General features: G+C 43.0%; 9 protein-coding genes across 9 annotated transcripts; 3 read left to right on the forward strand and 6 right to left on the reverse strand.

Moving 5' to 3' along the window:
• The first annotated feature begins 1,218 nt into the window (after positions 1–1,218).
• Positions 1,219–5,342, forward strand: LOC145708194 (uncharacterized). Its single transcript, XM_081785846.1, has 7 exons — positions 1,219–1,502; positions 1,744–1,863; positions 2,057–2,171; positions 3,139–3,232; positions 3,445–3,954; positions 4,168–4,299; positions 4,399–5,342. The coding sequence occupies exons 1-7, from the start codon at positions 1,328–1,330 to the stop codon at positions 5,068–5,070; spliced, it is 1,818 nt and encodes a 605-aa protein (XP_081641972.1). The 5' UTR covers positions 1,219–1,327; the 3' UTR covers positions 5,071–5,342.
• A 649-nt stretch (positions 5,343–5,991) lies between these two features.
• Positions 5,992–8,778, reverse strand: LOC145708155 (uncharacterized). Its single transcript, XM_081785799.1, has 7 exons — positions 8,563–8,778; positions 8,450–8,515; positions 8,178–8,408; positions 7,401–7,760; positions 7,150–7,360; positions 6,842–7,107; positions 5,992–6,682 (listed from the first exon to the last, which is right to left on the reverse strand). Exons 1-7 carry the CDS (start codon positions 8,644–8,646, stop codon positions 6,647–6,649), a joined length of 1,254 nt encoding a protein of 417 aa, XP_081641925.1. The 5' UTR covers positions 8,647–8,778; the 3' UTR covers positions 5,992–6,646.
• Positions 8,779–8,809: 31 nt separating this feature from the next.
• LOC145708154 (triokinase/FMN cyclase-like) lies at positions 8,810–11,170 on the reverse strand. The gene is made up of 5 exons (XM_081785798.1): positions 11,071–11,170; positions 10,718–10,946; positions 10,481–10,669; positions 9,979–10,222; positions 8,810–9,844 (listed from the first exon to the last, which is right to left on the reverse strand). The coding sequence occupies exons 2-5, from the start codon at positions 10,847–10,849 to the stop codon at positions 9,051–9,053; spliced, it is 1,359 nt and encodes a 452-aa protein (XP_081641924.1). The 5' UTR covers positions 10,850–10,946; positions 11,071–11,170; the 3' UTR covers positions 8,810–9,050.
• A 754-nt stretch (positions 11,171–11,924) lies between these two features.
• On the reverse strand, positions 11,925–12,576 carry LOC145708156 (chaperone protein DnaJ-like). The gene is made up of 2 exons (XM_081785800.1): positions 12,383–12,576; positions 11,925–12,303 (listed from the first exon to the last, which is right to left on the reverse strand). Exons 1-2 carry the CDS (start codon positions 12,572–12,574, stop codon positions 12,001–12,003), a joined length of 495 nt encoding a protein of 164 aa, XP_081641926.1. The 5' UTR covers positions 12,575–12,576; the 3' UTR covers positions 11,925–12,000.
• Positions 12,577–12,626: 50 nt separating this feature from the next.
• On the reverse strand, positions 12,627–14,672 carry LOC145708153 (protein DD3-3-like). Its single transcript, XM_081785797.1, has 3 exons — positions 14,489–14,672; positions 13,244–14,445; positions 12,627–13,039 (listed from the first exon to the last, which is right to left on the reverse strand). Exons 1-3 carry the CDS (start codon positions 14,663–14,665, stop codon positions 12,796–12,798), a joined length of 1,623 nt encoding a protein of 540 aa, XP_081641923.1. The 5' UTR covers positions 14,666–14,672; the 3' UTR covers positions 12,627–12,795.
• A 396-nt stretch (positions 14,673–15,068) lies between these two features.
• On the reverse strand, positions 15,069–16,239 carry LOC145708157 (protein KTI12 homolog). Its single transcript, XM_081785801.1, has 4 exons — positions 15,951–16,239; positions 15,495–15,869; positions 15,308–15,450; positions 15,069–15,263 (listed from the first exon to the last, which is right to left on the reverse strand). Exons 1-4 carry the CDS (start codon positions 16,105–16,107, stop codon positions 15,105–15,107), a joined length of 834 nt encoding a protein of 277 aa, XP_081641927.1. The 5' UTR covers positions 16,108–16,239; the 3' UTR covers positions 15,069–15,104.
• A 457-nt stretch (positions 16,240–16,696) lies between these two features.
• Positions 16,697–20,940, forward strand: LOC145708149 (coatomer subunit alpha-like). Its single transcript, XM_081785789.1, has 7 exons — positions 16,697–16,944; positions 17,180–19,731; positions 19,774–20,017; positions 20,064–20,243; positions 20,290–20,484; positions 20,530–20,633; positions 20,679–20,940. The coding sequence occupies exons 1-7, from the start codon at positions 16,717–16,719 to the stop codon at positions 20,818–20,820; spliced, it is 3,645 nt and encodes a 1,214-aa protein (XP_081641915.1). The 5' UTR covers positions 16,697–16,716; the 3' UTR covers positions 20,821–20,940.
• A 63-nt stretch (positions 20,941–21,003) lies between these two features.
• LOC145708595 (uncharacterized) lies at positions 21,004–22,740 on the reverse strand. The gene is made up of 9 exons (XM_081786280.1): positions 22,611–22,740; positions 22,438–22,566; positions 22,331–22,394; positions 22,113–22,285; positions 21,988–22,065; positions 21,883–21,943; positions 21,719–21,812; positions 21,560–21,680; positions 21,004–21,134 (listed from the first exon to the last, which is right to left on the reverse strand). The coding sequence occupies exons 1-9, from the start codon at positions 22,723–22,725 to the stop codon at positions 21,064–21,066; spliced, it is 906 nt and encodes a 301-aa protein (XP_081642406.1). The 5' UTR covers positions 22,726–22,740; the 3' UTR covers positions 21,004–21,063.
• Positions 22,741–25,721: 2,981 nt separating this feature from the next.
• Positions 25,722–27,548, forward strand: LOC145708395 (uncharacterized). The gene is made up of 6 exons (XM_081786058.1): positions 25,722–25,870; positions 25,915–26,407; positions 26,456–26,667; positions 26,712–26,801; positions 26,846–27,069; positions 27,116–27,548. Exons 1-6 carry the CDS (start codon positions 25,722–25,724, stop codon positions 27,433–27,435), a joined length of 1,488 nt encoding a protein of 495 aa, XP_081642184.1. The 3' UTR covers positions 27,436–27,548.
• Positions 27,549–27,684: the final 136 nt, after the last annotated feature.

A 27,684-nucleotide genomic window follows, 5' to 3' on the forward strand; every position in this document is an offset into this window, starting at 1 on the left:
ATTTAATATTTTAAGTGGGCGGCTATGCATTCTAATCTATCACCATTTTTATGTTGCTCTTTCTTTTCTTTTTTTCAATCAGGCAGCTGAGCGAGAGTTTTGTGTGCTCGCTCTTTGATGAGCGCAGGAAAATATTCTGGGCTCAAGGCCAAGGCGCCTCTAGAACCAAAAGAATTCACTCTCAGCCTTGATCTTTGCGAGCCACCCTTTCATGATTAACGGGTGCTGAGCGATTTGAACTCGCTCCTGCCCAGCCCAGATTTTGATTTTTTGAAAATCCACCCATCAAAAATGCTTCAAATCAAAAACGCTCCATATTCGAGAGTCTCCTTCTTATCGAGCTGAATATTTTGATTCCCGGTTGATATTGAGCCAGCCGATCTTGGAAGGAATCAAGGCCGGAAAATCGGCCAGCAATGTTTATGTTTATAAAACAATATTGATAAGCGTGTTTTTTGGGTTGAAATTTCCATGTTTTAGGGCAAGAACAAGTATGCCAAAAGTATTGTTCGTATTCCAACGAAATTTGCCACGATTAGGAATGTCCACAATTCAATCGCTGGCGACTTCGAATCCAAATCTTCGTATTTTTGAGAGTTTGAAAATGAACTCAAGGGTTTGAACTTGTTTCTGCCAAAAAACAGTCAAAATCGCAACCTTTCAGAATTTTTCAAAGCTCTATTTCATTAAATTAACATCAATAAGTTAGAAGCGATCCATTTTTTATCAATACTTTATTAAAAATAACGAATTCAAACTTGATTTTAGCACCTTCATGGATGGTCTTATTACGCGGCTTATCAGTAACAGGTTGATTTGAAGTGTTTTCTTTATAAATTGTTTTCATTTGCGCGGCGATAAAATTATTCGCGCCCGCCCGAAAGGTTTATTTACTGATTCGAACATTCAGTTATATTTAGCTAGTTTTATATAAGAGCGGAGCTAAATATATATCATCCCTTTTTTCCATTGCAGATTTGATTAGCGAATGAGCTATGTTGTTGTTGTTGCAAGTTAACCCCCCTGCTGAGTTAAGCGTTTATATAACCGGTGGCGCGCGAGTGCACGTATATGGCTTTTCTGAGTTTGTATTCGCCCGTTGAGAGCCTTAGCTCGTCCAGGCGGAGCGCTGATTAAAGCACGCGCGCCCCCGCGCTCTACTGCCACCGCCAAATGTGACGAGCCACCGCGGTCGAATACAAATCTCCAAGTCCACCGGATACCTTTACACAAAACACAGCACCAAAAAAATAAGTGCAAAAAGAAAATTCTTCCAACAGTTTTTTGAAAGAAGCAACTTTTGCGAAAAGAAAAAAAAAGAGCCGCCATGACTCTAGCAATGGAGCAGGCCACAGTACAAACAGCCGCTACAGTTAACACACACAATACAGAGATTGCTGACAGTATAACCTGCGGAGTCTGCGACGAGAAATTCTACCACGTGAGCAACTTCCTCAAACACAAATCCTCTTGCCAGGGAGAATCAGAAAAGCCAGAATCAGGTAAGTCAAGGAAGAGAGATTTCCCAGTAGAATAGAAATTAAGCCCCACTACAACAGTCTTATACAGTCACATTTGTATAATTTTAATCAGACAAATTTGTATCGTCCAAATTAAAAGCACAGGGAAACGTATTTCTATTTTGAATAAAAATATTTTTTTAAAACACTTCCCAACTCAATTATTTAAAAAATAACAACAGCCTTTTCCCATCAAAAATTTTTCTAAAAGGAGGATTTTCAGAGTCGCCAACAAAATCGGAGTCTTCGAGCTCGAGTTCCGAATCTCCCGGCGCCTATCTCTGCCAAGCGTGCCCGAACCTCGTCTACCCTTCCTCAGATCTGCTTCGTCTGCATCTTCTCGGTAAGTACAGTAAGAGTCCAGCAAGCGCCAGTCGATACAGTCAGTCCAGAGCGATGTAGAATCGATCTACATCGTCTAATGAGATTAATTGGTAGTTTTGACAACATGAATTGAATATTCAAATCGACTCAGGCTGCACAAAAATATACCAAGGGTATCTTTGAATATAATTTTAATTTAAAATGGAATTAAGACTCTCACCGAGTGTATCTGCCAGCGGGCGTCGACCTTTCATCAATGTTGCAAGAAACGAAAGCGTTTCAGGTTCATCCCGACACGGCTAAGAAAATCGCCACCCTCTGCCAGAGGTAAGTCCAGATAAGGGGCTTCAGTCTACTAGACAAACGGAAAGAAAAATGCATAAAATTCGGACTCATAAAACGTTGGAAACTTTTGCTTGCTGCCCAAGAGAGCATATCATTTATCAGCATAGAAACTAACTACATAGCGTTGGGTATACCCTTAATTATAACGGAAGGCAAGATTCGATTTGCGTATGTGTCATGTATATCTTGCCAAGGAAAATTGAATTCATTAACCCGCAGTGTATTTTCGAAACATTTTGGGCGCCGCTGTTTGCTTTTCGAAAACAATTTCAAAACAGCGCTTATTTTACATTTTTCCATATACAGAGAAATGGTACGAGCAAAAAAGCGCGAGTAGTTTTTTTCTTATTTCGCGAGAGGGCGATTATGCAAACTGGATTTCCCACTCGCGAATATCGCAGCACAACTTGATAAATTATTTCCACATTCAGTTTCGACTGGATGATGCATTAAGGAGCCCCCTAACGATCACTTTCAAAGGAGGAAATGTAATTATCTGAATAGGTTCACATCGTCAATTTTCTTATTTCATTTTTTTTTTCTTTTCGTCAAAAATTATGGTGGGGGTGCTCCTTAGCGTATTTTGGTACAAGGCTTCGTTTATTTTTCATTTCGCAAATGCAAATTCGAAATCGAAAGAGAAAAAGTAATTATTAATGTCTTTTGGCCGCATAAGTAAATTACACTTCTGCGGACATATTTTGCGGTCGCCTTTTATTGTATGCTAATATACAATATAAATACTCAGATCGCCAAAACTATTTTCTGTGGTCTCGCAGAATTTACGCGCCAAGCAGCAATAACACGCCATGCAAAACACTATATCTAAGAAATATAATTATTATCTTTGTTTCGCGACTTCCTAATCACTCTGTGCGCGAGTGTTTTCCTACCGGGGGAAATATATTTCCGATTTCTCAAATAACAGAAATCTAAAATAAACGTTTAGCTCCAAGAAAAACACCTTTGACGAGACTGGCTCAGATGGCAACTCCGAAATCTCCGAAAGCCCCGACTCCGGCAACGACTCAGAACACAAGAAGGTAAGCCCGTGTTACTTTGAGCGATTTATACCCACAGTAACTCTCTTACCCGGTCCAAGTACTACACAAGCAACATTGATTCCGCGGTTTTAGTTTTCTTGGTTGCGGTCTGCGGTCGCTACAACCAGGGCGGGGTCGCTTAAAAAAAGACACCAATCAAAAAAAGCTGTTATTTGTTACTTTTGTTAATGTTTACTTAATTCTGTATTCAGGACCTCTCTGGCCAAGACCTGTCAGTCTCTCCTGGCGGGGGCAAGTCGTCTACCGAAGGCACTGATAGCGGCAACCACGAGCTCCGATCACCAGAAGTCTCAGCCGATGTGATCAAGCCCTCGCTTCCCAACATGCCTCAGATCCCCAGCCAGTTGACGCGAAACTTCCTCGAGAACTTGGTCGCCAGCCGTCTTCGGGCCAATCTGGAGCAGCAGCAGAAAATCAACAACGAGAACAACAAACCTAGCGGACTTCCACTGCCGAACCCCTTCGCTCAGGCGACGAATCCGCTCAATGGCGCTCCTCTGGTGCCCTTCCGCCTTCCATTCGCCGGTCTTCCACAAGCTGCTTCGGCTGCCGCGCTCAACTTCAACGCCTCGCCATTCAACCAACAGGCACAAGCTCAGCCTCAGCAGCCACTAAGTGTGATCGGACAGACCCGCCCTGCTGATTCCAACACTCTCTACCAGCCCGCCGTCAAGAGACGACGACGCGGATACGGATCTGAGGTAAGACCAGCGCACCCTTAACTTGTAGGACATCCGGTATTCGATATTATAGACTTTGGGTTGTAAACATGAAAGAATGATTTGACATTTTTGCGACTATTCACCATAAAGTCATTCATTTAAGACTTATCTATCTCTATAGCAGCGACTTTTATTAACTTCATCATCGAAATTGAACTGATGTCATAAACGATTATCTAACTAAACATTCAGGTCGGTACTGAAAATTTGCGAATCGAACGAGACGGCGATGGATACATGTGCCCACTCTGCAACTACAAGTCTCGAGTCCGATCCAACCTTACCATTCATCTTCGAACTCACACTGGTTACAAGCCATACAAGGTAAGATCTCCTAAACTTTTCCATTTGATGTGCGAATTCTCTAAAAGAAAATAATCTTTTGAAAAGTTTTAAAACCTCAACCTAATTATTCAATTCTAGTGCCCATATTGCCCATACTCGTCCTCCCAGTCTGGCCCGCTGAAGATCCACATCCGTGGACACACCGGCGAGAAGCCCTACCGATGCGAATACTGCTCCTACGCTTCAACCTGCAGAGGAAACCTCAAGGTCCATCAAGAACGACACCACAAGGAAGAGATTCTCAAGCACGGCGTCAACGCTGGTATCCGCGGGCCCGGTCAAGAAAACACTTCGCCCAAGATGATTCCCGATGGACCTCTTGCCGTTAACACTTCTGTCTCAGCTGGCGAAGAAACCAAGACGAGCGCACCAGCTAGCCCCGAGATGACCAACCAGAGCAAACCGTCCGCTCCTACCTCACTTCCAAACTTCATGCCGACTTCCATCCCAAGCTCCACTCCGATGATGCCGAACCCTCTGTCGCAGTTCGCCGGTTTCCCACCTGCCAGCTCTGCCGCATCCTTCATGTCCCCATTCAATCCCTCTGGCCTTCTCAACATCTTGAGCCAACAACGAGCTGCCGGAGGACACCACTTCCCACTCAACCTTCCCACCCCACCAGCCGCTGGCGAGAGCGAAGGGGCCCAAGTATCTGAAATCGAAGAAGACGTTCCCGTCGAGGAGGAAATGCCCGTCAACGTCGAGCCCACCGCCGCCCCCGTCGCCGCCGACGTCAAAGTGGAGCTCTAGTCTGACAAGCCATGTTCTCCAAAAAATCACCAACAGCTCTGATATTCGAAAAGAAATAACTCTGCACTGAAATACTTTCCTTCCTACAACGTCGTTCTAGATATTTATTTCTATCCTTTTGGTATGCCCTCTTCCTTATGAGTATTCAATTCCGAGTATGACCCTACTACTATTACGCTCTGAACACTTTGCCACAATGCCTACAGGATCGCCCTGTACAGCTTATTTTTGTATATACTGTGTCGTTAAATAAACAAAAAATATTTTAAAGCCTTGCTTTGTTTTTTTATAAAGCTCACGTTTTTATATTATTGGCATTATGAATATTCCTCTTGTAAATAAAGATAACGCTCGTGTCTAAAAGCTGATAAGAGAAAGAGCAATATATAACATTTTGCATCTTCGCTACCTCATCACACAAATTGAAAAAAAATGATTTTGATTGATGCAAAAAGCAGAGAAATAGAATTGTACTCGAGAGAGGAACACATGATTGAACTGTCCATCATTCTCATAATTGCGTTTTTCGTGATGCTCTGGGTGACTATTTTGCTCGTCTGGGTCTTTGTCAACTATAAGCCTTTCAAAACAGAATCTGTACAAAATGAAGACCGTCCGAATGGGCGAAAGAAATCAACCTTCTCGGAATCAATCACTGGATCAAGAGAGAATATCATCTAACAAGCGTTTCACTAAAAATTGTTAATAAAACTGATTGTTGGTTATATTTGGTTGTCATCCTTGATTTCAAAATGGAATAAGTTTTCAAAAATACCAATGCGACCTATCTTTCTTTACTTTCTATGTGTATTTTTGTCTATGTCTCGTCTGCCCTAGTCGTCTTGGATTGCTTTTTTTAAGTTTTTCCTGCATAAAATGAGCGAAATAGACTTCTTCGTTTAAAAAAGTCTACGGAAATGATCAATTATTATAACATATATTATGTCAGAAGAGGATCTATTCAATAGATACGAAGGTGAGTAGCAGTTTAAATTCCTACTAAAACAAAAAGGGCTGAATGAATCAGTACGAACGGCGAAAAGGAGTAGTTTGAGGGCGCATAGAACTAGTAAGGAGTAAATGAAAAGTGACGCTACTGTCCGTCCCTACAACGTAAAAGACAAGGAGTGAAAGCAAACAGAAGGAGGAAAATAAGCGTAAACAGGTATTAAAGAAATTGTTATCGTTGGTATCGTGTTTGTTTTAAATAAATAGATAAGAGTTTGTTTGATGATAGAGAGAAGGAGAAAGCACAATAAAGCTCTGGTAAGTAGTTAAAAGACATGAGTTACAGTGGATTGAGGGGTTTCACTCCCCAATTCTTGATCATCAAATTCATATTTTCCCGAAAACCTGGGGGCAGAAAAACCCCTCAATCTACTGTAATACTTGAACGAAATGGGACTAATTCTGGCAGTTCCTAGAGTGGCTGCCAGCTAACTGTTTTTTTTCAATTTTGATTTTAAATATCGGAAGAGCACGTGACACATAAATACGACGTACATTTACGCAGCGTACGAGAACTTTCTTGTCACATGCGGGGACGCCAAGGATTTTCTTTTCTGCAAGTCTGACGTCAAGAAACCATTCTCACTCCTTCCGGAGGCTGTTGCTGAATATTTTTGTCAATTTTTCAAGTTTTCAAAGACGCGTTTTTGGATTTTTATTTATTCTATTTTTATGAATTCAAAGCAGTTAACGAACTGGACAGTATAATTTATTGAGCAAGTATGTTCAGAGTATTCTAGTGCGAGGCAGAAACGATGCTCACCTCAGTGACGTTCTCGCGCTCGTCGTCAAACATTTGCGCGACGACTTTGACCAGCGCGCCGGGAGTGTACTCCCATTGTTTTTCCTCTTTTGGCACCGCCAAGTTCAGTTCGTCCATTTTACCACTCAAGAAGTCCAGGTCCGGGTCCAGTTCGTCGTCAGAAGCGTCAGAGTCAGTGTCGAAGTCGATCGTCGGATACGCGTCCTCGTCAACCATGCAAAAGTCAAGATCATCCTCAGAGAAGCATTTCAGCATTCGGGATTTAACTGATTTCAGGTTGAAAATAATGAAAACAATATTTTACTCACATGATGTTGGGGTGTAGTCGAATTCGTCAGTGATGGAAATAATGTTGTCCTTAGCCTTGTTGTTCTTGTTGTTTTCGCTGCTCGACCAAGTTCCCTTGAAGATAGTCATGCAGAGCAGAACGACCATTACTGCCGCAGAGGTCTGCGTAGTCGCCGATTTGGCGTTCTTGCCTTGGAACTGCTGGTTCACCACGTTTCGCAATTCGCGGACCTAGGAATCAGTCATTTAATTTCAAGCAAAATAAGCGTACCTGGCTCATCAAGGACTTGTTCTGCGCTCGTTCCTTTTCGAGTTCTCGCTCCAATCGCGACGATTTGCTTTCATAGTGCTTTGCCTTCTCCTCCAAATCGGTCATGTGTTCCTTTTTCCGGCGGCGGCTTTCTTGCGCCGACTTCTTGTTCTTAATTTTTCGCTTTGCTTTCTTGATGTTTTTCTCGTTCGCCTCCCAGTTGTTCTGTTCGAGGACTGCGTTGATTTCTGCCTGAGACATTTCGCCGTCGATGGTGAAATCCTCCTCTTGGATTTGAACACTTTCGGGTGCCTTTTCAATCTTGACGATTTTTGGCGAGTCGCATTTTTCGATTCTTGCCTTTTTCTTTGGCGTTGGTTTCTACAAGGATATGTTACAAATGCGACAAATAGTATGATCAATTTCTTAATTTATTCTTTACCACAAAGGATTGACATTAAAAGGTTAGATAACATTTGAAACAGATGAAAATGTAGGTTCATTTTATAGTATTAATCATTGGAGACCTCCTCATGGGCATTACTCATTTTCATAACGCTTACCCTTACTATAGAATCATTTCATTATTTTTATAATCAATCTAAATTTTGCGGGGCTTATATTCGCAAAACAGTCCAAAAGAGGGCGCAGGATGATCGACACCCTCAGTGGGAGAGAATTCTTATTTGGTTCGATCCTACCGATAATCATCTTCACAGAAATTTATGTTTAGTTTGTAGGGTTTTAATTAATAATGTTATTCGTCTTATGATTGATACATAAATAGATAAACTGTACCTTTTCGCGAATCGAGATGCGTCTTTTTTCACAATTTCTCGTTTCAACTTCGCTCGCCGTCTTGATCACAATTTGCGTTGGTGTTGGTTTGTACTCAACAAGTGCATCGGATGTTTGACATGCCAGCTCGTTGTAGGTGATACTTGGCTGGGGCGAGTTTGTCGAAATCGTAGAGGTGGCCGACGATGGCGAGGATTGCGGAGAGCAGCCATGGCCTGAGTCGATTTCGTACTGAGATTAATTTGAAACGAGGTAAAGGTAATTGGTCTTACTTTGATAGACGATAGTGAGCTCGCCTGGTCAAAAACTGCTGGGTCGAAATCGTTGATTATTGAATCCTAATCGGCTTGATTTAAAAAAAAAAACAAGGAATTTTTAAACTTACGAAATCGATATCGGTCTGAAACGGCGGAAGGAAGTCATCTTCGTAACAGTTGCCAATCACTGGATCGGCCGAGCCCTCGTCCATGTGGCGCTTGTGTCGTTTCTCTGTTCTGTTGGAAAGAATAAAAACGCGCTAGTTCCCGCAGTGGGTGGTGGTGGGTTTGTTTCGGGCACACAAAACCGGGCGAGGTACCGAGAGCCAATCCCCCGAAACGTCTAAATATCAAACGGACAAAACAAGCACTAAGTCGCAACTAGGCGGAATTAATCACACCATGGATTGAAGAATGAAATTTTGTGAGTTTGAAGCACAGGCTCAATTATTACAGAAAAAGAAGGAAAGAAAAAATGGGAAACTCTTCGATTTACACCAGAAATCATAGAAAAGGGCAGAATCATTCAATCGGAAATTTCGCAGGCCATAAATTAATTAACGTTTGTGCAGAGATTCTCTTTGTTGATATCAACAAAATGACAGTGGAAAATTATTTAAGCTAATGCTTCGAATGCAATAGCAATCATGACGCTACCCGCATCGGGTACTTTTGCAGAGTCTCTTTCTTTGCAATAGGAGGCTCTTCCGGCCCTAGCTACCATATCCTTTGTCGCCTCTGCTCCTGCCCTCGCTGCTTTTGCCGCTTTATTCAGATCGGCAGAAGACTGCAGCTCTCGAAGAGCAGGACAAAGAGCATCGAGCATGGTTCGGTCCTGTTCAGCCGCTCGACCGATTTGCATTATTTGTGTACATCCGGACGAAAGGGCAGCGATTACAACTGGCGCCGTAAATTGCTCTTCCGAAATCTTTATCGTAGTAGCGAACGCGGTGAACAGCAAACTGAGAAGGCTTCCGGACGAACCGCCCATATCGTTTTCAAGCGCAGAGGCGATTCTGTAGAAAAACGCGGAAGGATCACAATCAAGCCCATCAATTGCTTTTAATACAGCTTCGGCACCAAGAGCAACGGTCGATCCACAATCGCCATCGCCCGCAGCAGCGTCCAACTCGTTCAGAAGGTCTTTGGAAGCAATCAACGAGGCACAAACTTTCTGGACAATCGCGCGAACTCCAGAAACACCCCAGTTGACAGTCTTTGGGCAGTCAAAAGTTTCTTTTGTTTCTTGAGTGTCTATCTCTCCACCAGGAGTTGTCAGGGCTGGCCAAGCTGGGAAGGAACAAGGGGCGGTGATAAATTCACGGATCTCGGTGTTCATTTTTAAGAGACTGAAATTAGCGCCCGCCATGTCCAACGATGTCATTATGTGACCAGAGCCCACAAGGGAAACTAAAGGAGAGCTTTAGCTACAGAAAAAAATAGAATTTAAAAGAACTCTTTATTTCTTCAAAAGAACTACATCGAATACATTATTAAAAATTACGACAAATAGACAAGCTAAATTAATCAATCGATTTTATTACCTTTTGCGTTCTGCGCTTCAATTTCTTCGACAATAGCCGTGATCAAATTCAGCTGCTCGATCTCTGTAAGTCCGCCGAGATTGTTGATCAAAAGAAGCAAATCGTCGCTGGGCGAAAGCTTGATTCTCCGTTGAACAGGCTTCAAAAGTTCTTGGACGAGAGCACGCGTAGAAGTGATTTTGTATTTCCTGATTCCCGGCTCGCCATGGACGCCAAGCCCGAGTTCTACCTCTCCCGGATTCAACTGAAAAAAGAAAATAACGCGCTAGCTTGGAGTAGTGTTCAAGTGCGCACTAGTACAGACTCCGTGCCACCCGAAATGGATTAATATTAATTCACTACTGCTATATGGAAGCTTGAGGCATTATCTACCTATTCAGCTACAAATTGGGATCTTTCCAAACAGGACTTATACACAATCAACTTATAAATCTAGCTAGTCATCCGGGAGTAACAGCTAATTTTAAAAGAAGCTAATTTTTGAACTTTATTTTTAACTTACATTAATCCCCGACTCGCCACTAGGAAGCGAACATCCCGTGGCAGCAAAGCCAATCGTTCCCAGCCTGCTCTCTTCAGTCACTTCCTCGAAAAGCTTGCCCATGTATTCGAGATCTTTGCCTGCCTCAGCTGCAGCACCGAGAGTTTTTATCGCGGCGATACCGCCGAGCAGTCCTCTTCTTCCCACAGCCTATTTAATCAAGCATGAAAATTGTGAGAATAGCGTTTAATTAGCTACCTTGTCTTCTGACTCGAGCGCGCAATCGTCAGCGACGAAGTGAATAGAAACTCGAATACCCTCGGCTCTTGCTCGTTCCGCAGCGAGGCCAAAGTTAATTCTGTCCCCAGTGTAGTTGAATACTACGAGCATGACACCTCCAGGACCGGCTACTTTGCGCAAAGCAGCGAGAACAGCTCCTGCGGGAGGCGAGGCGAAAACAGAACCGGCTACAGCTGCGGTCAAACCACCTTTACGAGGATTTACGGATTAGTTGAGACGATATCGTTTTATGGGGAATTCTATGGACCATAGACTATGGTCTTTCTAAAAGACCATCATCGATGTTTTGTACTCGTTCATAAATATCCTTTCCTTGACCGACAAGACCAGCAGCAAAGGGCTCATGTCCCGATCCTCCACCAGAAACAATAGCAACCTTCCCCTCCTCTGCATTCCAGTCTCTGCGATAGACGACTCGCTAAAAAAGTCATTTGAACTTTTTGAAAATTTTGCAACTGCCGGAGCTTGCTACAAGCTTTTTACGAGCTTGAAATCATTATTGTTGCGATTGATCGCCCTTCCCCAAGGGGGAATTGTTTAATCACAGCTTTTTTGCCTTGTTTTATATATTTATCGGGGACCAAAACAAACCTCTTTGCACCGCTTCGGGAAGCGATGACCTTTAAGATTGGCTATATAAATGGAGATATGTCTGGTAGGCGAATAACAAGTTACAATATCATTTATTTTTGAATACAAGGTTCAGTAGTACAAGATACAAAGAAAAAGTGAAGAAAATGTTTCATTTTACAGATTTCATTATGAACAATTTTCAACCCAGTATTAGAAACACTGTAAGCTATAGTTTCATTTTAAGTTATTGATGCTATCATCTAAACTTTGACCATCTTTATTCATACAACTGTCCAAAAGAGGGCGCAAGATGAGAAAGATTCCTAGTGGGAGAGCATCATCATTTGGTTCGTTTTTAGTCACTGATAATCATCTACTGTGGCGTCCGCTAGTACCCATTTTAGAACTCGTTCCCAAAAGAAAAAAAGACTTTACCCAACTCACCTCATGCAGCAAAAGGCCGAGCTTATCTGTGGTTCGGACAAGGCCCGTCAAAGCGCATCTAACTGGGTCGTCATCCGTTATCAAATGACCACTGCGCGACATATCTAAAGGAAATCTTGTTTTTCGAATGAAAAAAATAAGGGTTGATTTGTTTTTTTTACGGAACAAAGAAAAAGAATGGTTGTTTATTTATAGAAGGTAAGTCAAAATATAATCGCTGGTGTTTATCCTTTCTTTCTGTATTTTCTGATGGTTTCTTCGACGAACTGGTCTTTGGCCGATTTGAAAGTGCCAGTTTGAAAGCTTTTCTTCGCATTCCCGCGCCCGAAGCCAAGAGGCGTTTTCACCTTCACCTCGGGCACGTGATCGAAGTAATTCTCGGTGACTTTGCCTTCACTCCGGAACTTGCGCGAGCCAAAAGACTTTCCTTTCGTATTTCGAACGCTTTCTGTAACAGTCCCAGATCGTTTGATTTTTAATAGTTCTTCGTATGCTTCTTTTATTTCGATATATTTGTCATTTTTTGCCTGAACATTCAAGTTTTCGCTTGTATTAAATTTACGAGCTACGAAGACTGGCAATTCTAAGACCACACTAGAACTTTACCTTGTTCCCTTGCGCCAAGTCCGGATGATAAATGCGGGACTTAGAGTAAAAGGCCTTTTTCAACTCTTCAGCGGAGGCATCTTGTCCGACTCCCAGCAGCTCTCTGTAATATGGAACCCCTTTGAAAGACTGTAGTGGCGTCAGGCGCACAGTACGAGTCGTTAGCTTCAGGGCCTGCCGAACATTTAGCATATACATCTAATCAATCAATTTTTAGATCATTTTCTTTTTAAAATTTACAGTTTATTAAATATTATGATAAGGAATTTCAGAACAGGAGTTATCAGTTTAATGAAGAAGTGGAAGATGTTTTGAACAGAAGAAACAGAAGACGAAGGAATTCTAAGGCGTTATTGTGATTGATAAAGGAAAAGAATGGCTACAGTAACTTACACAGGAAAAAGGCAAAAGAACTACGATTCATTATTGGGAGAGAGCAAGGCCTGATCCCACGGGGTTTTTCGATGACGCTGGTAAAAGAGCATCGCGGATAATAACAAAATCCCGAACAGGATGAATGAAAGAGTGAGACCCAAAAGTAAGCTGGTAGAAGACTCTCGGAGACGAACAATTCCCGAATGTTCTTCTATCATATCGTCAGAGTGAAGTAGAGTCCAGGATTCTCCATTTGAAGAAAGAACTGAAAACCCACCAGCGCTGAAAATTATTATCATCTTCTTGCATAATTTCTCTTCAAAAAACAGAGACTTGATAGCTGAACCATGAGAATTCTTAGTCACGCAATGTTCTATTTGAATAACCACTCTATTTCAGTTCACTTTATTTGTGAACTCAAGTTCAACTGAAATGAACCAAGTTCTCTTATTGACCCATTTTTAATATTGATAATGCTTTACTTACGATTGAGTGAAGGATGATCCATTTAAAACAGTATTCGGATTAACTCTGAAGTATTTTTCGGGCATAGACAGGGGCGCATTTGGAAATAGTTCTTCTAGGACTTCTTCGCTAATTTCTTCACAAATACCGTGAACAGCAGCTTGAAGACCAGTTCCAGAACAATCCCCTTTCGATTGGTAAACAAGCGCGTCAACAGGAATCGCATTTGCCCCGTTTTGAAAATCTTTGAGGAAGCAAGTAGACTTTAGTCCCGTTAGTACTTTGTGAGATGTAGATGGATTTGAATAAGAAACTGTATAAGCGCTCTCTTCGGTTAAACAAGTCGTGCTCGATTTGAGTCCGTGAAGGTCAGTTTTCCTATCGCCTTTGCCGCTATTTGGTGGGTTGTTGTCGCTTCCCGTCCAGTGAAGATTGATTAGGCCGGATTTGGGCACGCTGAGCACATTCGGGTGAATAGACTGGTACATGTTCGGATACACCTCGAGCGAGTTTCCACGCTTGCCCGAGATAGTCAAGTCAACTATTTCATTACCCACGGATGGTTTTTCAACGGTGAAAGAATGCGTCCTGTCTTGGAAAGTTCGACCGTACTGGCCAGTATTGATGTTCAACTGATTTTTCACAAGCGGCAAGTCTTTGAAAATCTGCACTTGGGGATTCGCTCGGAGCTCGTAGCCTCGTTCGCCGCCATTTAGGCCATAGAGAGGGCCCATTCGCAGTTTTGAAGAAGACGAATCTTGAGTCGTTGGATAGTCGCCAGTGGAAATATTGTATCGGACGCGGATAGTACAGGGCGTATTCGTCGGAAAGTCATCAGGAATGCGCCACTGGAACTTGGAAAGTGTTCCTGGACCATTGTCGCCATGGAAATTATCGCGGCTAGGCGTTGGCGAGCCGCAGAAAGGCCTTTGATCGTTTTTCTCTGCCTCCCATTTTACTGGAACTGCGGAGAACTGATCGCAGCCTTCTTTGGTCAGCGGCAATTTCGGCCCATTTTCGCCAAGTGTTTCCAGATCCTTCTGATTGCGGACTTTACAATAGCCGGAATAATCATCAAGCGAGGCAAGGAGCTTGCTGCAATCTTGATAGTCGGTTAAAATGGCGATATCTTTCCAGGGGGAGCGACCCCAGTAAGGATAGTAATCGCGTTCTTCTGGACATTCAAGGCCGTAGCGGTTTCCGTTGTTGTTTTGCCTCGTGTACTGAGATTAAAACTTGAAGACTTTGAAATTAGACTTGGTTTACCTTGGCTGATGAGCCTTTGAGTTTTTGGGTGCTGGTGAAAAGGCCTTTGTTCCTTTCGCGAGCCTTGCAATAGGCGTAGTTGGCGTGACTCTCGTGCATTCCATGTTCTGGTTGTGGATCGCCTTCCAGAGGAATGGTACCAGGGTTTTTGCCATCGCGAAGTTCTCTCGAGCACATGTATTGGATAACTTATTAGGGCTTTCTTAAACTATCCTTGTTTCGGAAATAAAATTGATCAGAAAAAAACTTGTAAAATAAAACGAAACATCAATGGGATTGTCCCTTTGAGTAACTATTTAAAACCATTCCTGTATCGCAGTGAGCATTTCCAGAGTTGCAGGAGTGTTGCTGAGTGTAAGATATGTCCAGTGTCTGGCCTCTATATAAGACCAGTTCCTGAAGTCCTTTATTTACTCCTCCACGGTTGTTATTCTGCGAGTCGAACAAGCGATTGGCATTTTTCCTCGCTCTTCCATCTCCATTGAGTCTGTTGTTTGATCCTCGAGGATGCGTTACATAGATATCTGCACTAACTACAGAGAGCGCTGATACGTATAGAATCCATTTTTCCTCCCATTTCATTCTGAATAAGCCTTTGATTTAGTAGTTTGTAGTTTTAGTTCTCGACTAAAAAGCGCAAAAACAAAGAAACAGCTTCGTCTGAAGTCTTGGCAGTCGGCAAATTGCGAAGGTAGGTGATGAATTGCTGACGAACGCGCCCCAGTTGAACGGGTGTCTTCGCTTCTTCTAGCGTCACACTTTCTCCGATACAAGTCTAAACGTTTTGGTAAGTCCATGACCAGCATCAAAACGGGGCACCTTTACTGTAACGCCGCAACCTCCAGCGTCTTTCTGTGCACTTAGAATTTGCTTGATGATTTCTTTGACCTTCTTATCCGTCTCTTGAAGGAAATCTGTGCTCTTCAGTGGCGGATTTGTCGTCGCTCGATTACTTTTCAACCCTAGAGGAAAAAGCTCAATAACTGCTCATTTCTCAGCGCCTTACCTTTGCCTGAAGCGGCCCCTAGAAGCGTCTCCTTCTCAATTTCCTCCTCGTCTAAAAGTGGGATAAGAGGCGACTCCCATCTTCTATTTTTGTCTGGTTCTTCCCATCTCATAATCAGCTCATCTAATTGTTGCTTCGTGTAACTTTCGCTTTCCCTAGCCTCATTTCTTTCTCGACAAAGCTGATGATTCCCAACTGGCACTACTGTACAGCAAGTGGTACTGGCAGCGCGGGCGATGCACCAGAGCTCGTAGCGGAAACCCTTGATGTAATTTGGACTGTCGACAATTGTGATCGTGCTTTTTGAAATGTACTTTTCTACTTGATTGCGAATTCTTCCTCGTGCTTCTTTTTCTGCTCCGAAATCGCCATAGTCTTTTCTAGCGTTTTTAATGTTAATTCTTTCTATAAAAAGTCCTGCAAATCATAAAATACAAAACAAGTATTCTTAAAAACGCATTCCTGAATATTTCACCCCAGCCAATTCATCATTGACGGTAGTAATCGCGGACCAGCCGCGTTTTTCTAGCTCCGGCTTCAAAATTTCTCTAATTTCTTCCGTTCTTTTCGTTTTTCCAGAACAAGGCAGTCCACAAACGATGATTAGCGGCATTCTTTCGTCCTTTTCTTTCTTCCCTTTTACGAAAATTCTTCTCTTTTACGCTTTTCTTCTGGCGCTGCTGCCTTCAGTGGGAAAATTCAATGATGACTCATTCTGACACTCAACGACCAGCGACAATGAAAAAAAGCGAGCAAACTCCGGCCAGCGCGGACAGAGAAAAAACTAAATGATAAAATGAAACTCAAAGTTGGTTCGTTAACTGCAGATATGTTAGAATGCAATTTGATGTACTTTTGGAAGAAAGAGGAACGACAATGAAGAAATAATGATCAAATACGACATTCATTCGAACAAGAAGATATTTTGCATGAAGAACTGACGAAACCTATTTCCTCATTAGCTTTACGAATTATTCTTCTGTATTCCCATTTTTTTAGCAAAATACAAACCTACGCGTAGTCTCTACCGGAGGCATCAGCCCGGTATCATCAAAAAACGCGAGAAAACTAAAACTGCCGGATTTATCCAACCCTTTATTTTTATCACCAGAGAAGATATATTTTCATAAATAATAACAAACAGTTTACTGTAACCTTAGAACAATTATTTCTCACTTATCGCGAGCTCAAAATGATTCAATCTAAGGTTGAATATTTTCAGATGTTAATAAAATTCGACGCGAAATCGGCCAGGGTGAAGGGTTTATCCTTTCACCCAAAGAGGCCGTGGATTCTCTGCTCGCTCCACAATGGGTCGATTCAACTTTACGATTACCGAATGCTCACTAGAATCGAACAATTCGAGGAGCACGACGGACCAGTTCGAGGAATTGCCTTTCACAGTCAGCAGCCCCTCTTTGTTTCTGGAGGAGACGATTACAAAATCAAGGTTATTCATCTACTAATTCATTAATTAGCCAATATCAATTAGTGAAAGACATGTTTTAGCCTCTTACTAGTAGTAAAATTATCATTTGTAGCGATTTTAATCCTTGACAGGCTATTTTTTGAAGCAAGAGAAACTAACCTCCACGTTGGCCGTTGTGACGTCAATAAAAGAATCAACGGCGCGTAGGCTACGTGGCCTTAGGAGGGAGCGCTAAATTCTAAACGATCCCTTTTAGGTCTGGAACTACAAGCTCAAAAGATGTCTCTTCACCTTGCTGGGTCACTTGGACTACATCCGAACAGTTTCCTTCCACTCCGAGTTGCCCTGGATTCTTTCGTGCTCGGACGATCAGACAATCCGAATCTGGAATTGGCAGAGTCGCTCTTGCGTCTCCGTCTTGACCGGACACAACCACTACGTTATGTCTGCCCAGTTCCATCCAACAGAAGATCTCGTCGTCTCCGCCTCGCTCGATCAGACCGTTCGAATCTGGGACATTTCCAACTTGAAAACGAAGAACAGCTCCGGCGCACCTGGCATGTCCGGTCCAAGTGGTCCAGGAGGATCCAACAGTGGCAACTCTCCTCAATCGCTTGACCTCTTCTCCACCAGTGGTGCTCAGGTTAAATCGGTGCTTGAAGGCCACGACCGAGGAGTCAACTGGGCCTCTTTCCATCCTTCCATGCCATTGATCGTCTCTGCTGCTGATGATCGACAGGTCAAACTGTGGCGATACAACGAGACGAAAGCATGGGAGCTCGACACTTGCCGTGGTCACTACAACAATGTCTCCTGCTGCTTGTTCCATCCTCGTCAGGAGCTCATCCTCTCCTCATCCGAAGATAAGTCGATTCGAGTCTGGGACGTGCAGAAGCGAACCGGTCTCCATACCTTCCGTCGCGACCACGATCGATTCTGGATCATGTCTGCCCATCCAACTCTCAACCTCTTTGCAGCTGGCCACGATCAAGGTCTCATCATCTTCAAGCTTGAGCGTGAGCGCCCAGCTTACGCCAGCAACGGCAATTTGGTCTACTACGTCAAGGACAAGTTCTTGCGACAGTTGGATCTCACCACTTCCAAGGATACGCCACTCATGATGCTCCGAGCTACCACTCAGAAGGCACCAGTCTATTCCATGAGCTACAATGCGGCAGAGAACGCAGTCTTGCTCTGTACCCGATCTTCCAACGTGGAAAACTCCACTTACGACCTGTACCAGGTTCCCAAGTCTTCGGACTCTTCGAACCCTGATCAGCCAGAAGGCAAACGATCATCTGGATTGACAGCCGTTTGGGTGGCCCGAAACCGATTCGCTGTGATCGACAGAACTCATTCGATCCAGATCAAGAATCTCAAGAACGAAGTCACAAAGAAAATCCAGTTGAATGGAGTGGACGAAATCTTCCAGGCCGGCCCAGGACACTTGCTTCTTCGGGATTCGGAAGGAATCACGCTCTACGATGTCCAACAGAAGCGAAACCTCGCTCAGGCTAAGATCGGCAAGGTCAAATACGTCATCTGGTCGCCAGACAACTCCCAAGTCGCTCTTTTGGCCAAGAACCAGATCCTCATCTGCAATAAAAAGCTCGAAACACTCGCCAAAATCACCGAAAACCGCGTCAAATCCGCCGCCTGGGACGAAAACGGCATTCTCATTTACACCACCGCTCATCACATCAAATATGCCCTTCCCAATGGTGACCACGGAATTATCCGAACTCTGTACGTCCCGATCTACATCACCAAGGTCCAGGGTAGCAAGGTATTCTGCTTGGATCGAGAAGCACGCCCTAGAATCCTCAACATCGACCCTACCGAGTACAAGTTCAAACTCGCCCTTGTTCAACGTAAATACGACGAGGTCCTCCAAATGGTTCGTGGTGCCAAGCTCGTCGGCCAGTCTATCATCGCTTATCTCAAAGAGAAGGGATACCCAGAAGTCGCCCTTCACTTTGTCAAAGATGACAAGACCCGGTTCGCACTTGCTCTCGATTGCGGCAACATCGAAGTTGCTCTGGAAGCGGCTCGAAGCCTTGACGATAAGTCCTGTTGGGAGCGTCTTTCTGAAGCTGCCCTCCAGCAAGGAAACGTTGAAGTTGTTGAGCTCTGCTACCAGCGAACTAACAATCTCAACAAGCTTTCATTCTTGTATCTTCTCAACGGCAATCACGACAAGCTGAAGAAGATGATGAAGATCTCTGCTGTCAAAGGAGACGTGTCTGGTCACTTCCAGACTTCCCTCTACCTCGGCGATGTTGAAGAACGAATCAACATTCTCAAGGGTTGCGGACAGAAGTCGCTCGCTTACCTCACCGCCGCTACTCACGGTCTTTCCGAACAAGCTGAAGAAATTAAGGAAGGCGTCCAAGGTGAACTTCCGACTCCACTTGAAGATGCTGCGCTCCTTGTTCCACCACCATGCAAGACCAAGGACAACGGAAACTGGCCGCTGCTGACCGTCTCCAAGGGCTTCTTCGAAGGTGCAATCAAGAACAAGGGCGCTGGCATTGCTGACGATGTCAACGATGATGATGACGATGGCAGCGTCGGCTGGGGCAATGATAGTCTTAACTCTGAAGCGAGTGACGACGAAATCGAAGCCAAATCCGAGGATGGCTCTGGTTGGGGCGGCGATTCCGATGACGACCTCGACATTCCAGACGATATCGATATTGGACCAGATCCAGTCGGCGACGGCAGTTACGTTCCACCAACCAAGGGTACCAGCCAGGCAATCCACTGGGCCAACAACTCCCAGCTTGCTGGAGATCACGTTGCTGCTGGGTAAGTAGATTTAATTATTTATTTTTGTTTACAAAATCCCAGCTCCTTCGAGTCTGCATGTCGACTTCTTCACGATCAGCTGGCAATGGTTGATTTCACTGAGATGAAGCCTGTCTTTATGCAGTGCTACGCCGGTGCTCGATCCTCTTTCGTCGGTCTTCCATCTCTCGTCCCTATGACTGGCTTCCCTCATCGCAACTGGCGAGATGCTGGACCAAAGAATGGACTTCCAAACATTTCCATCAAGCTCGAAACTTTGACTGACCGACTCCAGGAAGCTTACACTGTAAGATTGCTTCAGTTCATTCTCAATTTAACTTTGCTAATTTTAGCTGACGACCAAGGGTAAGTTCCAGGATGCCGTTGATACCATGCGTCGAGTGATGCTCCTTGTTCCCTTGACCGTTGTCGACACCAAGAACAAAATCGCCGAGGCCCAAGAGCTCATCCGAATCTGCCGTGAATACATCATCGCTCTCTCAATGGAAATTGAACGAAAGACCCTGCCAAAGGTTTGTTCTCGATAAAGCAACATCTAGTCCTAACATTTAATTCCAGAGCGAGGCCAAGCGCTCTTGCGAAATGGCTGCTTACATGACGCACTGTCAACTGCAGCCCAAACACTTGATCCTCTCCCTCAACACAGCGATGACCCTTGCTTACAAGATCAAAAACTTCAAGTCTGCCCACGCTTTTGCCAAGCGGTTAATCGAGATGGGACCCAAGCCCGAAGTCGCGCAAAAAGCTAGAAAGGTAAACCAACATCTAAGTAACACTCAGTAACTCTTGAATATTCAGGTTCTCGCTGCTTGCGAAAAGAATCTTTCCGACGAGGTCGCTCTCGATTATGATCAGCATAATCCCTTCGACCTTTGCGCTGCATCATACACGCCAATCTACAGGTAAACCCAGTCACTCAATTATCAGATACTAAACATACTTTTCAGAGGAAAGGCTGTGGTCAAGGACCCTCTCTCCGGAGCTTCATACCTTCCAGAATACAACGGACAAGTGTGTCGCGTCACCAAAGCCACGAAAATCGGCGCCGATGTTGTCGGTCTCCGCATTAGCCCTATTCAGTTCCGTTAAATCACTATCTTAACTCCACTTGATAAAAACGCAAGTTTATGTTCAGCAACTTTCAATATTTTAGTATCATTCTAAGTGCAATCTGTATTTAAAAATAAACCAAACTTCATTTCCCCAATAACAAAAAATCCCAACTAGAAAGTATCCGTACTTTCTACTTATTCGTGCATTACAGCATTTTTGCAGCAGTTGTTTGTATATTTATTGCATTTACATTTGTACAGGAATTTGGCCTCGCCTGTTTCAGGACTCGCTTGATAGCATTACTTTGTTGAATAGTTCGAGCACTTCGCCTTGCATCTTTTGGATTTTAGCTAAAACGAAAGATTTAATCGAATAATTTAAAATTAGCAAGAAAACTGGGAATTCCGAATAGCATCGACTTTCTAGAAACGTTCTTCTTTTCTTATGAGAACCATAAGTATGTGAAAGTTATGATATTTAAACAATATTGGTCGAATGATCTGAATATCCATTTTTCGTCAATGTTTGCGGTTATCTTGGCTATGATTAAACTTAATGATCCGGAAAGCGATGGATCATCGGAGAACCTTGTATACGCCGGCATACGGGGAGTAAATCTCCATCTGAGCCAACTTACGACTACCCAGGTCGATGACCAGATCACCGATCAAGCCCGCCTATTTTTACGGAAGCATATGCTTATAAGTATGCTTCATTGAGTTATGACTGTCACTCGGAAAACATCGCGGCCCGATCTACTTTAGTTTAAACTCACACTGTTGTTCATTGAGTTGTGAGTTGATTTGTTCGAGCGCATTCTCCATGTCGGTATTTTGATTTTTCAACTTCGCATTCATATTCGAGATATTTCCCTCCGCGTTGTGAAGATTAATTAGCTAAACAATCAAATTGGTAACTTCCAACTTTCACTTACGTTTTCTTCAATTTTCTTGTTGGAGAGTTTGAATTCCTCACTCAGCGCGTCGAACTGCAAGTTCCAGTCCGACTTTTCGTTGGTTAGTTGTTCTCTTTCTCGGGTGCATCAATCATTCCCCAAAAAAAGGGATGAAATAAAAGTAGACTGATAAAGCACCTTTCCTAGTTTTGGCAACGTCAATCTGTAGGTTCTTTAATCGATGGTTCACGCCCCTATCAGAACCTCAATTTGCTTTTATTAATTGACTACTTGTATAATCGTCTTACCAGAACCAAGAACAGCGTTTTTCGCCTTCAGCAACTGTTTCGACTGGTCAGATAGGTTTTCGAGCATTTTCGCATGATCTACGATTATTTACTAGCGGTTTTAAATCACGTGTTTTTGGACATACCGTTGTACCATTTTTTCATGACGACCATTGTGTTGATAACGCCCTTTCCAGCATCCGTCAGATTTCTGAACGACAGCTCGCCATCAATTTTATTCCCAAAGAGCAGATACTCCATCTCTTGTACCGATAGAGTTTGTTGAGTGACGAGTTCTTGCGCTTGACCAACGTCAGCACTAGAAGAGCGTTATATTCCCGCCTGGGATGGTCTTATTCTTCACCTGACTTTGTTAACGCGCTGGGAGAAAGAGTCCCAGCGCTCTTCGTTGTTTGAAAATTGCACCACTAAAATAATCATTCCAGAGATAATATTTCGTTTGAAAATTACCAGTGACTAGAACTAGCGAGAGAGTAATTGCGAGGCAGATTATGTTCGTAAGGAGCGATGCGTTTTTCTTCATCAAGTCAAAGGGCGTTCGTTTGAACAACACTGACTCGACATCTGTATCTATTGTACCTTAATCACTCTCTTGATAAATTAGTTACAATCACACTGGGTACCTTGTTTGTGGAGCGAAAAGCGCGAGCGTGACTGAAGTAGTGGCGAAGTTCCATGTGCTCCTCCACCAGCACCGCCGCTCTGGTTCAATGCACGAGGGAGCGAGTTAGTTTTCATCAAGCTTGATTTCTCTCTTCTTTCATTTGGGTGAAAACTTGCAATTAATATTATGATTGCTAAGAATAACATAAAAAGATTTAAATTCCTTTCGGCAGAATTCATCCCTTTTTCCTAATTTCATGATTATTGAGCGAGTAGTTTCTATGTAGCTGTGGCCTGATTGCTGGATAGGGCGTAATTTCATCGATGTTCTCTACAATCACACAATCTGCTTGATTCGCCCCGTCGTAAGTAGTGCTCGAGTCGGCTGTATGCGACGACATCGTCCTGCTTCGTTGCTTGCGTTTTCTCAACAGGCTCTTCTTGTTGCTCTCATTGCTCTCGCAGGTCTCATAGGCGCAGTTTTTGGCACAGAGCTCTCTGAAGCGCGTTCGCTTTATTTTTTATTTGCCCTTGCTATAATAACTTTGGCTTCTCTTTACTGTACTTACGTTGAACAGTAAAGCGAAGAGTCCTCTGAGTTGATTTGAAGGTGTCGAAATTAAAATTAAATTAAAAGACGTTTTGTTTACCTATCTGACTAGATAGAGATGAGCCAGCGCAGTCCAATCCCTCCAGATCGCAAAGATTCAACTTCAAAAATATTTTTCGTGAAACGAGCTCTCTCACAACGAGATTGTTAGCTTAGCTACTGAACTTATCTGATCATATAAAAGAGCATCGTTTATTCTATTTAGGACATCATTTATAATTGAATTTGACATTGTTTTGAGGGAGTTTGAAGCGGTTAAAGAGTTTGGAGAAAGTGTGCAGTTGAATTTTTGACATCGATTAGTTGATATAAAAATAAAATAATGCCAGCAGGCATTGCCCAAATCTTAAGATCTTAGTGCCAAGGAAAAGCTCAGATCCTGGACTTTCTCAAACTGTCATAAGTACTCATTACTACGATAAAAAAGGGATGATTTTATCAATGAGAATTAAGGCAATTATTGAAGCATACCTCCTGAAGTTCGCTAAGACTTTCAGAATAAACATCGGCGACGTAAAAACATCCGATCTTCTTTCTCACTCTTGGCTTCTTTGGCCGCGCTAGAATGCTAGAATATTGCACGGTTGAAATTTTTACTTTGAGAGGATCTATTTCCAAGAGAACGAATAAGACGTAGACTTCCTCGACCGCGCGATTTCCTCCTTGATCCCGAAAAGCTGCTTCTCAGTTTTTCTTGATAAGTTTCATCAACAATAATTATGGTACTTTGTCAAAGTTGAACTTTCGAAGAGTTGTGACCTTTGAAATAGAGTGCAGTTGAAACTTTCCTTCGATCGAGAGACTTTTCCAAAGTCCATTCAGCGTCCTTGGGAATGGCTTTTTGTTGCTTCGCTGGGTGCGTCTAATTGATCAGAATGAAAAAGAAAAACAAAGACCTCGTGATAAATATTTACTCGGTTGATGTACTACGACCGCGGAAGGGACCCCTCAGGGACTTTTCAAGGACGCGTTTTATTACGTTCAAGAAGTTCAAGAAAGAATCATCTTCTAGCATATTTAATCTTCTTTACCTGGAGATAGCGATCGTTTCCTTTTCTTGATATCTGCACGCACCTGAAATTTCATGAGCATAAATTATTGAGTTTGATTTATATTAACCTTCGTGCTCTTCGTTGTCATCAAATACTTCAGTAGACTTTTCTTGGAACATAACTTGAGACTTTTCGTCTTTGACAACTTTCGGGGTCGAAGGTTCCATGTGATTTTCAAAGAATTGATCGATGAGTTCTTCTAAGTCTGAGAATTTGGTCTGCTCTGGAATGGGATCAAAAGAATCGTTAGATTATTAAATCTACTGTTGAAGACTTCTTTATCCTTTCCTGGAAATTGAAAGTCGTTTAGATAATCAATCGACTCATTCTTTTCCTTGTCCTTTCGCGTTAGAGACATATATTTATCCGTGCATAAAACTTCGTCACTTCCATTTTCTGGCTAAAGTGACGCTAGTATAATTTGAAGATTATGAAAGCGAAAACTTACATCAACACGAGTGCTATTGCTAGTAACACATTTATCTTCCTGTGTCGTTTGGGCTTTACTTGAGACAAAGTCCAGAAACTTTTGGGCGATTTCTCTCATTCCGCTCAAAATTACTCCCTTTTCAGTCACTCATCTGGAGTAACTGATCAAACAAATCCAAGACTTCCCTTTTTGGATCTTTTCGCTGCAAATCAAAGATCTTATACGTTTACTTCAACATATCATATGGAATAAATAAGTTATTTTTCAATTAAACAAACTGTTTTTTTTTTTACTTTTGATTAAATTGCGACCCGATTTTTGTAATTTTCAAGCGCAATCCTGGCTCGCACATAATTGTGTTCAAGTCTCTCATAATGTTCTCTCTCGGTGCCTTCATTTTTATAGCTTAACTTTTCTTATACTAAAAAAGTTACAGAGACTGACAGTGTTCTCAAACTCAAAGATGAAAGTTTCTGTCCCGCTCTTGACATGCTAATTGATTTATGATGACATAACAAAGCGAGAAATCACTCATTTCCTAGTCTTTCCGCAAAAGTATTAATCTTATCCTCTTTGGCGCTAAAATATAAGACTGGAAATAAAAAGAAGACACTTTCAAGCAGCGAAAAAAACTACTTGAACGTCAAGGCGACAAGGATCTTCGAAACATGGTGTTCAAGAAATCGGGTTAAATTTGTACGATCCAGCTTGCAAGGCCGCTCAGTACGTCAAATTAGACTTCTATGCCGTCGTATCTTGTCTATCTCGAAAACTCGGCCTTCAAATCGGTGCTTTTTCAAGGTTTTCAAGGTTACTGATGATAAATTTCCGCTTGTGACGCGTCTTTACAGTGCTTCGCCGAAGCAAATTTTGCATTCTGATTGTTTGCGAAGGGGTTTGTACAGGCGATGTCCTTGGATTAAGCGTCCTTGAGTCGATAAGAATCACCGGAATTTTACTTCAAGGACAAATTCTGTTTGTTTCTCCTATAAATATCTCTCAACATCCTTCTCTAGGAATCACAAACTGCATTTCCAAAATGCCAGCAAAATCAAAGAGTGCCAAGAAGCCAGAGTCGGTGAAAGCCGAAACAATCAAATCAAAAAATGAAATCACAGGAACAAGCTTCGCAGTGAAAATTGCAGTCGCAAGTGTTCTTTTCCTCTTGCTCAAGAATTTCGCTCATCGGTGAGTGGTAAATTTCATCTAACAAATGCTAATTCTATTTTTAGAGGGATCGAAAAAGCTCTTGGCGAAAGCCGGGTTTATGAGAAAACAGAGCCTTTTTTCACGATCGATAACTTTATGGACGAAGAAGACATCGATGAGCTCCGCCAATTTCTTTACAAAAAGCGCCGATTTGTCACTGGACTCGATGCATTCTCCGACGACCGAGGAATCGAGCACATTGGCGAAGGAGTAGAGGCGGACGAAAATGGAAACTGCCCGAAGGATCTTTACCGAACTGAGCAAGGAAACTGCTTCATCCCCGGACGATTCGACATTGGCAAGCATTTCTTCCTCACCGGCGGTCTTACTGGAGCAAAAGAAACTTACGAAAAACTGTTGAGCTCAATCTACGCCTACTACGGAATTCTGCCAAAGGATTTCATCGAAACCAGTCCGATTCTCGAGCGACTTTTCAAACGACCTCAGTACGTTGAAGCTATGGACACTCTCTGCCGAAACCATGGCCAGGAAGATTACTACTTCAAACCGACTCAGGTACTATCCAAATCTAACCACTCAAGTTTGCCCATCATCAAATCTTAGGTTAACATCGTTCTCGTCACTCCCGGCCAAGACTTGCCGCTTCATTACGATAACGGATGGTTCTGGGGCGCCAATCGATTCACCATTCCCGACTATTTGACCGTCGCCATGACCACTTCTGGACTTTGGGATCACCTCAAAATTCGACAAGCGCAATCTGTTGTTTACCTTCACGGCAGCAAGGACGACCCCATTTTCAAGCACGGCGGAAAGTAAGCAAAAAATATTGCGAGCAATTTCCTTATGAAATTTCTAGCTACGTCTTCTACCCTGATGGTCCTGGCGGTGAGATGCGACAAATTGTTCCAAAACGAGGAATGGGAGTGATCATGGACGGTGGTCAAATGTAAGATTTTAAAACCAATAACAAGTGATGATTGTTCTATTTAGTCCCCACGGAGGTCAGCGAATCGCCGAACATTACACTGTCGCCAACCACGGAGGCAAAGATCAGTTCCACCGAGTTGAGTACCAGAGCAACGATACTTGGTACATCATGAACGATGACGATATCATCTCCACCGTCAAAACTGAAGATCTCCGACTCAGCTTTGTCTGGCGCGGACTCTGCTTCGACAGCAAAGAGCACGCCGACTCGTACGACTCTTATCCAGGTGACTTTAGTAATGATAGAGAACAGATGGACTAACTCAAGTTTAGAAATCCCACTTGAAGAAATCCTCAACACCTTTGAAGCAGACATGAAGAAGCGAGGCGTCCTTCCTAAAAATGCTCCTCGACCACCACCAAAAGAGTTTGCCCACACTCTCATCAAGACCTACATTTCCATGCCGCCACAGAACGTGCACAACACTCTTCCATTCAACTACTGCATAATCTCCAAGGAATACCCCTGGCTCAAGACGATTCTTTCGCCGTTCTGCGAGGACGTACAGCCGTACAAGCGGCTGAACGACGAGCTCCCTCCTGCTCGTCCTTTCTGCGGCGGTAGAAAATCCACGAATTGTCCAGAAGAGTAATTTTTTACGGAAATGAAGATATGCTAAGTTTGTATACTCAAAACTGTTTGTTTATGTAATTAGTTTTATCGACCCTGTTTGTCCTCGTTCAATGATAAAGACGCGCTTTTTTTAAGGTTGTGCAAGTTATTTTTCTTATTGTATGATTCTACACCAGGAACACCATATATAGTTGGAATCAGTGAAAAATTCTGAGAACTTTGACCTTTTTAGTTTTCGAAAATTCCGTTTCCGGTCCGATTCTAGAGC

The sequence above is a fragment of the Oikopleura dioica genome, chromosome XSR (assembly GCF_907165135.1).
Source record: "Oikopleura dioica chromosome XSR, OKI2018_I68_1.0, whole genome shotgun sequence".
Taxonomy (NCBI): Eukaryota; Metazoa; Chordata; class Appendicularia; order Copelata; family Oikopleuridae; genus Oikopleura; species Oikopleura dioica.

Coding starts and splice junctions, on each gene's coding strand:
- LOC145708149 (XM_081785789.1), top strand. CDS start 16,717: ATGTTAATAAAATTCGACGCGAAATCGGCCAGGGTGAAGGGTTTATCC. Junction 16,945..17,179: donor GAGACGATTACAAAATCAAG/GTTATTCATCTA, acceptor GATCCCTTTTAG/GTCTGGAACTACAAGCTCAA. Junction 19,732..19,773: donor GGAGATCACGTTGCTGCTGG/GTAAGTAGATTT, acceptor ACAAAATCCCAG/CTCCTTCGAGTCTGCATGTC.
- LOC145708157 (XM_081785801.1), bottom strand. CDS start 16,107: ATGCCGCTAATCATCGTTTGTGGACTGCCTTGTTCTGGAAAAACGAAA. Junction 15,870..15,950: donor GGTGAAATATTCAGGAATGC/GTTTTTAAGAAT, acceptor ACGCTAGAAAAG/ACTATGGCGATTTCGGAGCA. Junction 15,264..15,307: donor GTTGCGGCGTTACAGTAAAG/GTGCCCCGTTTT, acceptor CAAAACGTTTAG/ACTTGTATCGGAGAAAGTGT.
- LOC145708154 (XM_081785798.1), bottom strand. CDS start 10,849: ATGCTCGTAGTATTCAACTACACTGGGGACAGAATTAACTTTGGCCTC. Junction 10,223..10,480: donor GTGGCGAGTCGGGGATTAAT/GTAAGTTAAAAA, acceptor TTCTTTTTTCAG/TTGAATCCGGGAGAGGTAGA. Junction 9,845..9,978: donor TGAAGCGCAGAACGCAAAAG/GTAATAAAATCG, acceptor GCTCTCCTTTAG/TTTCCCTTGTGGGCTCTGGT.
- LOC145708194 (XM_081785846.1), top strand. CDS start 1,328: ATGACTCTAGCAATGGAGCAGGCCACAGTACAAACAGCCGCTACAGTT. Junction 3,233..3,444: donor ACGACTCAGAACACAAGAAG/GTAAGCCCGTGT, acceptor TTCTGTATTCAG/GACCTCTCTGGCCAAGACCT. Junction 4,300..4,398: donor CTGGTTACAAGCCATACAAG/GTAAGATCTCCT, acceptor ATTCAATTCTAG/TGCCCATATTGCCCATACTC.
- LOC145708155 (XM_081785799.1), bottom strand. CDS start 8,646: ATGGACGAGGGCTCGGCCGATCCAGTGATTGGCAACTGTTACGAAGAT. Junction 7,761..8,177: donor GCATCTCGATTCGCGAAAAG/GTACAGTTTATC, acceptor ATATCCTTGTAG/AAACCAACGCCAAAGAAAAA. Junction 7,108..7,149: donor CGACTACACCCCAACATCAT/GTGAGTAAAATA, acceptor ACCTGAAATCAG/TTAAATCCCGAATGCTGAAA.
- LOC145708156 (XM_081785800.1), bottom strand. CDS start 12,574: ATGCTAAATGTTCGGCAGGCCCTGAAGCTAACGACTCGTACTGTGCGC. Junction 12,304..12,382: donor ACTTGGCGCAAGGGAACAAG/GTAAAGTTCTAG, acceptor TTGAATGTTCAG/GCAAAAAATGACAAATATAT.
- LOC145708395 (XM_081786058.1), top strand. CDS start 25,722: ATGCCAGCAAAATCAAAGAGTGCCAAGAAGCCAGAGTCGGTGAAAGCC. Junction 25,871..25,914: donor CTCAAGAATTTCGCTCATCG/GTGAGTGGTAAA, acceptor TTCTATTTTTAG/AGGGATCGAAAAAGCTCTTG. Junction 26,802..26,845: donor ATCATGGACGGTGGTCAAAT/GTAAGATTTTAA, acceptor TGTTCTATTTAG/TCCCCACGGAGGTCAGCGAA.
- LOC145708595 (XM_081786280.1), bottom strand. CDS start 22,725: ATGAAAACTAACTCGCTCCCTCGTGCATTGAACCAGAGCGGCGGTGCT. Junction 22,567..22,610: donor CTTTTCGCTCCACAAACAAG/GTACCCAGTGTG, acceptor AGAGTGATTAAG/GTACAATAGATACAGATGTC. Junction 22,395..22,437: donor CTCGCTAGTTCTAGTCACTG/GTAATTTTCAAA, acceptor TGATTATTTTAG/TGGTGCAATTTTCAAACAAC.
- LOC145708153 (XM_081785797.1), bottom strand. CDS start 14,665: ATGTGCTCGAGAGAACTTCGCGATGGCAAAAACCCTGGTACCATTCCT. Junction 14,446..14,488: donor TCAAAGGCTCATCAGCCAAG/GTAAACCAAGTC, acceptor TTTTAATCTCAG/TACACGAGGCAAAACAACAA. Junction 13,040..13,243: donor GGATCATCCTTCACTCAATC/GTAAGTAAAGCA, acceptor AATAATTTTCAG/CGCTGGTGGGTTTTCAGTTC.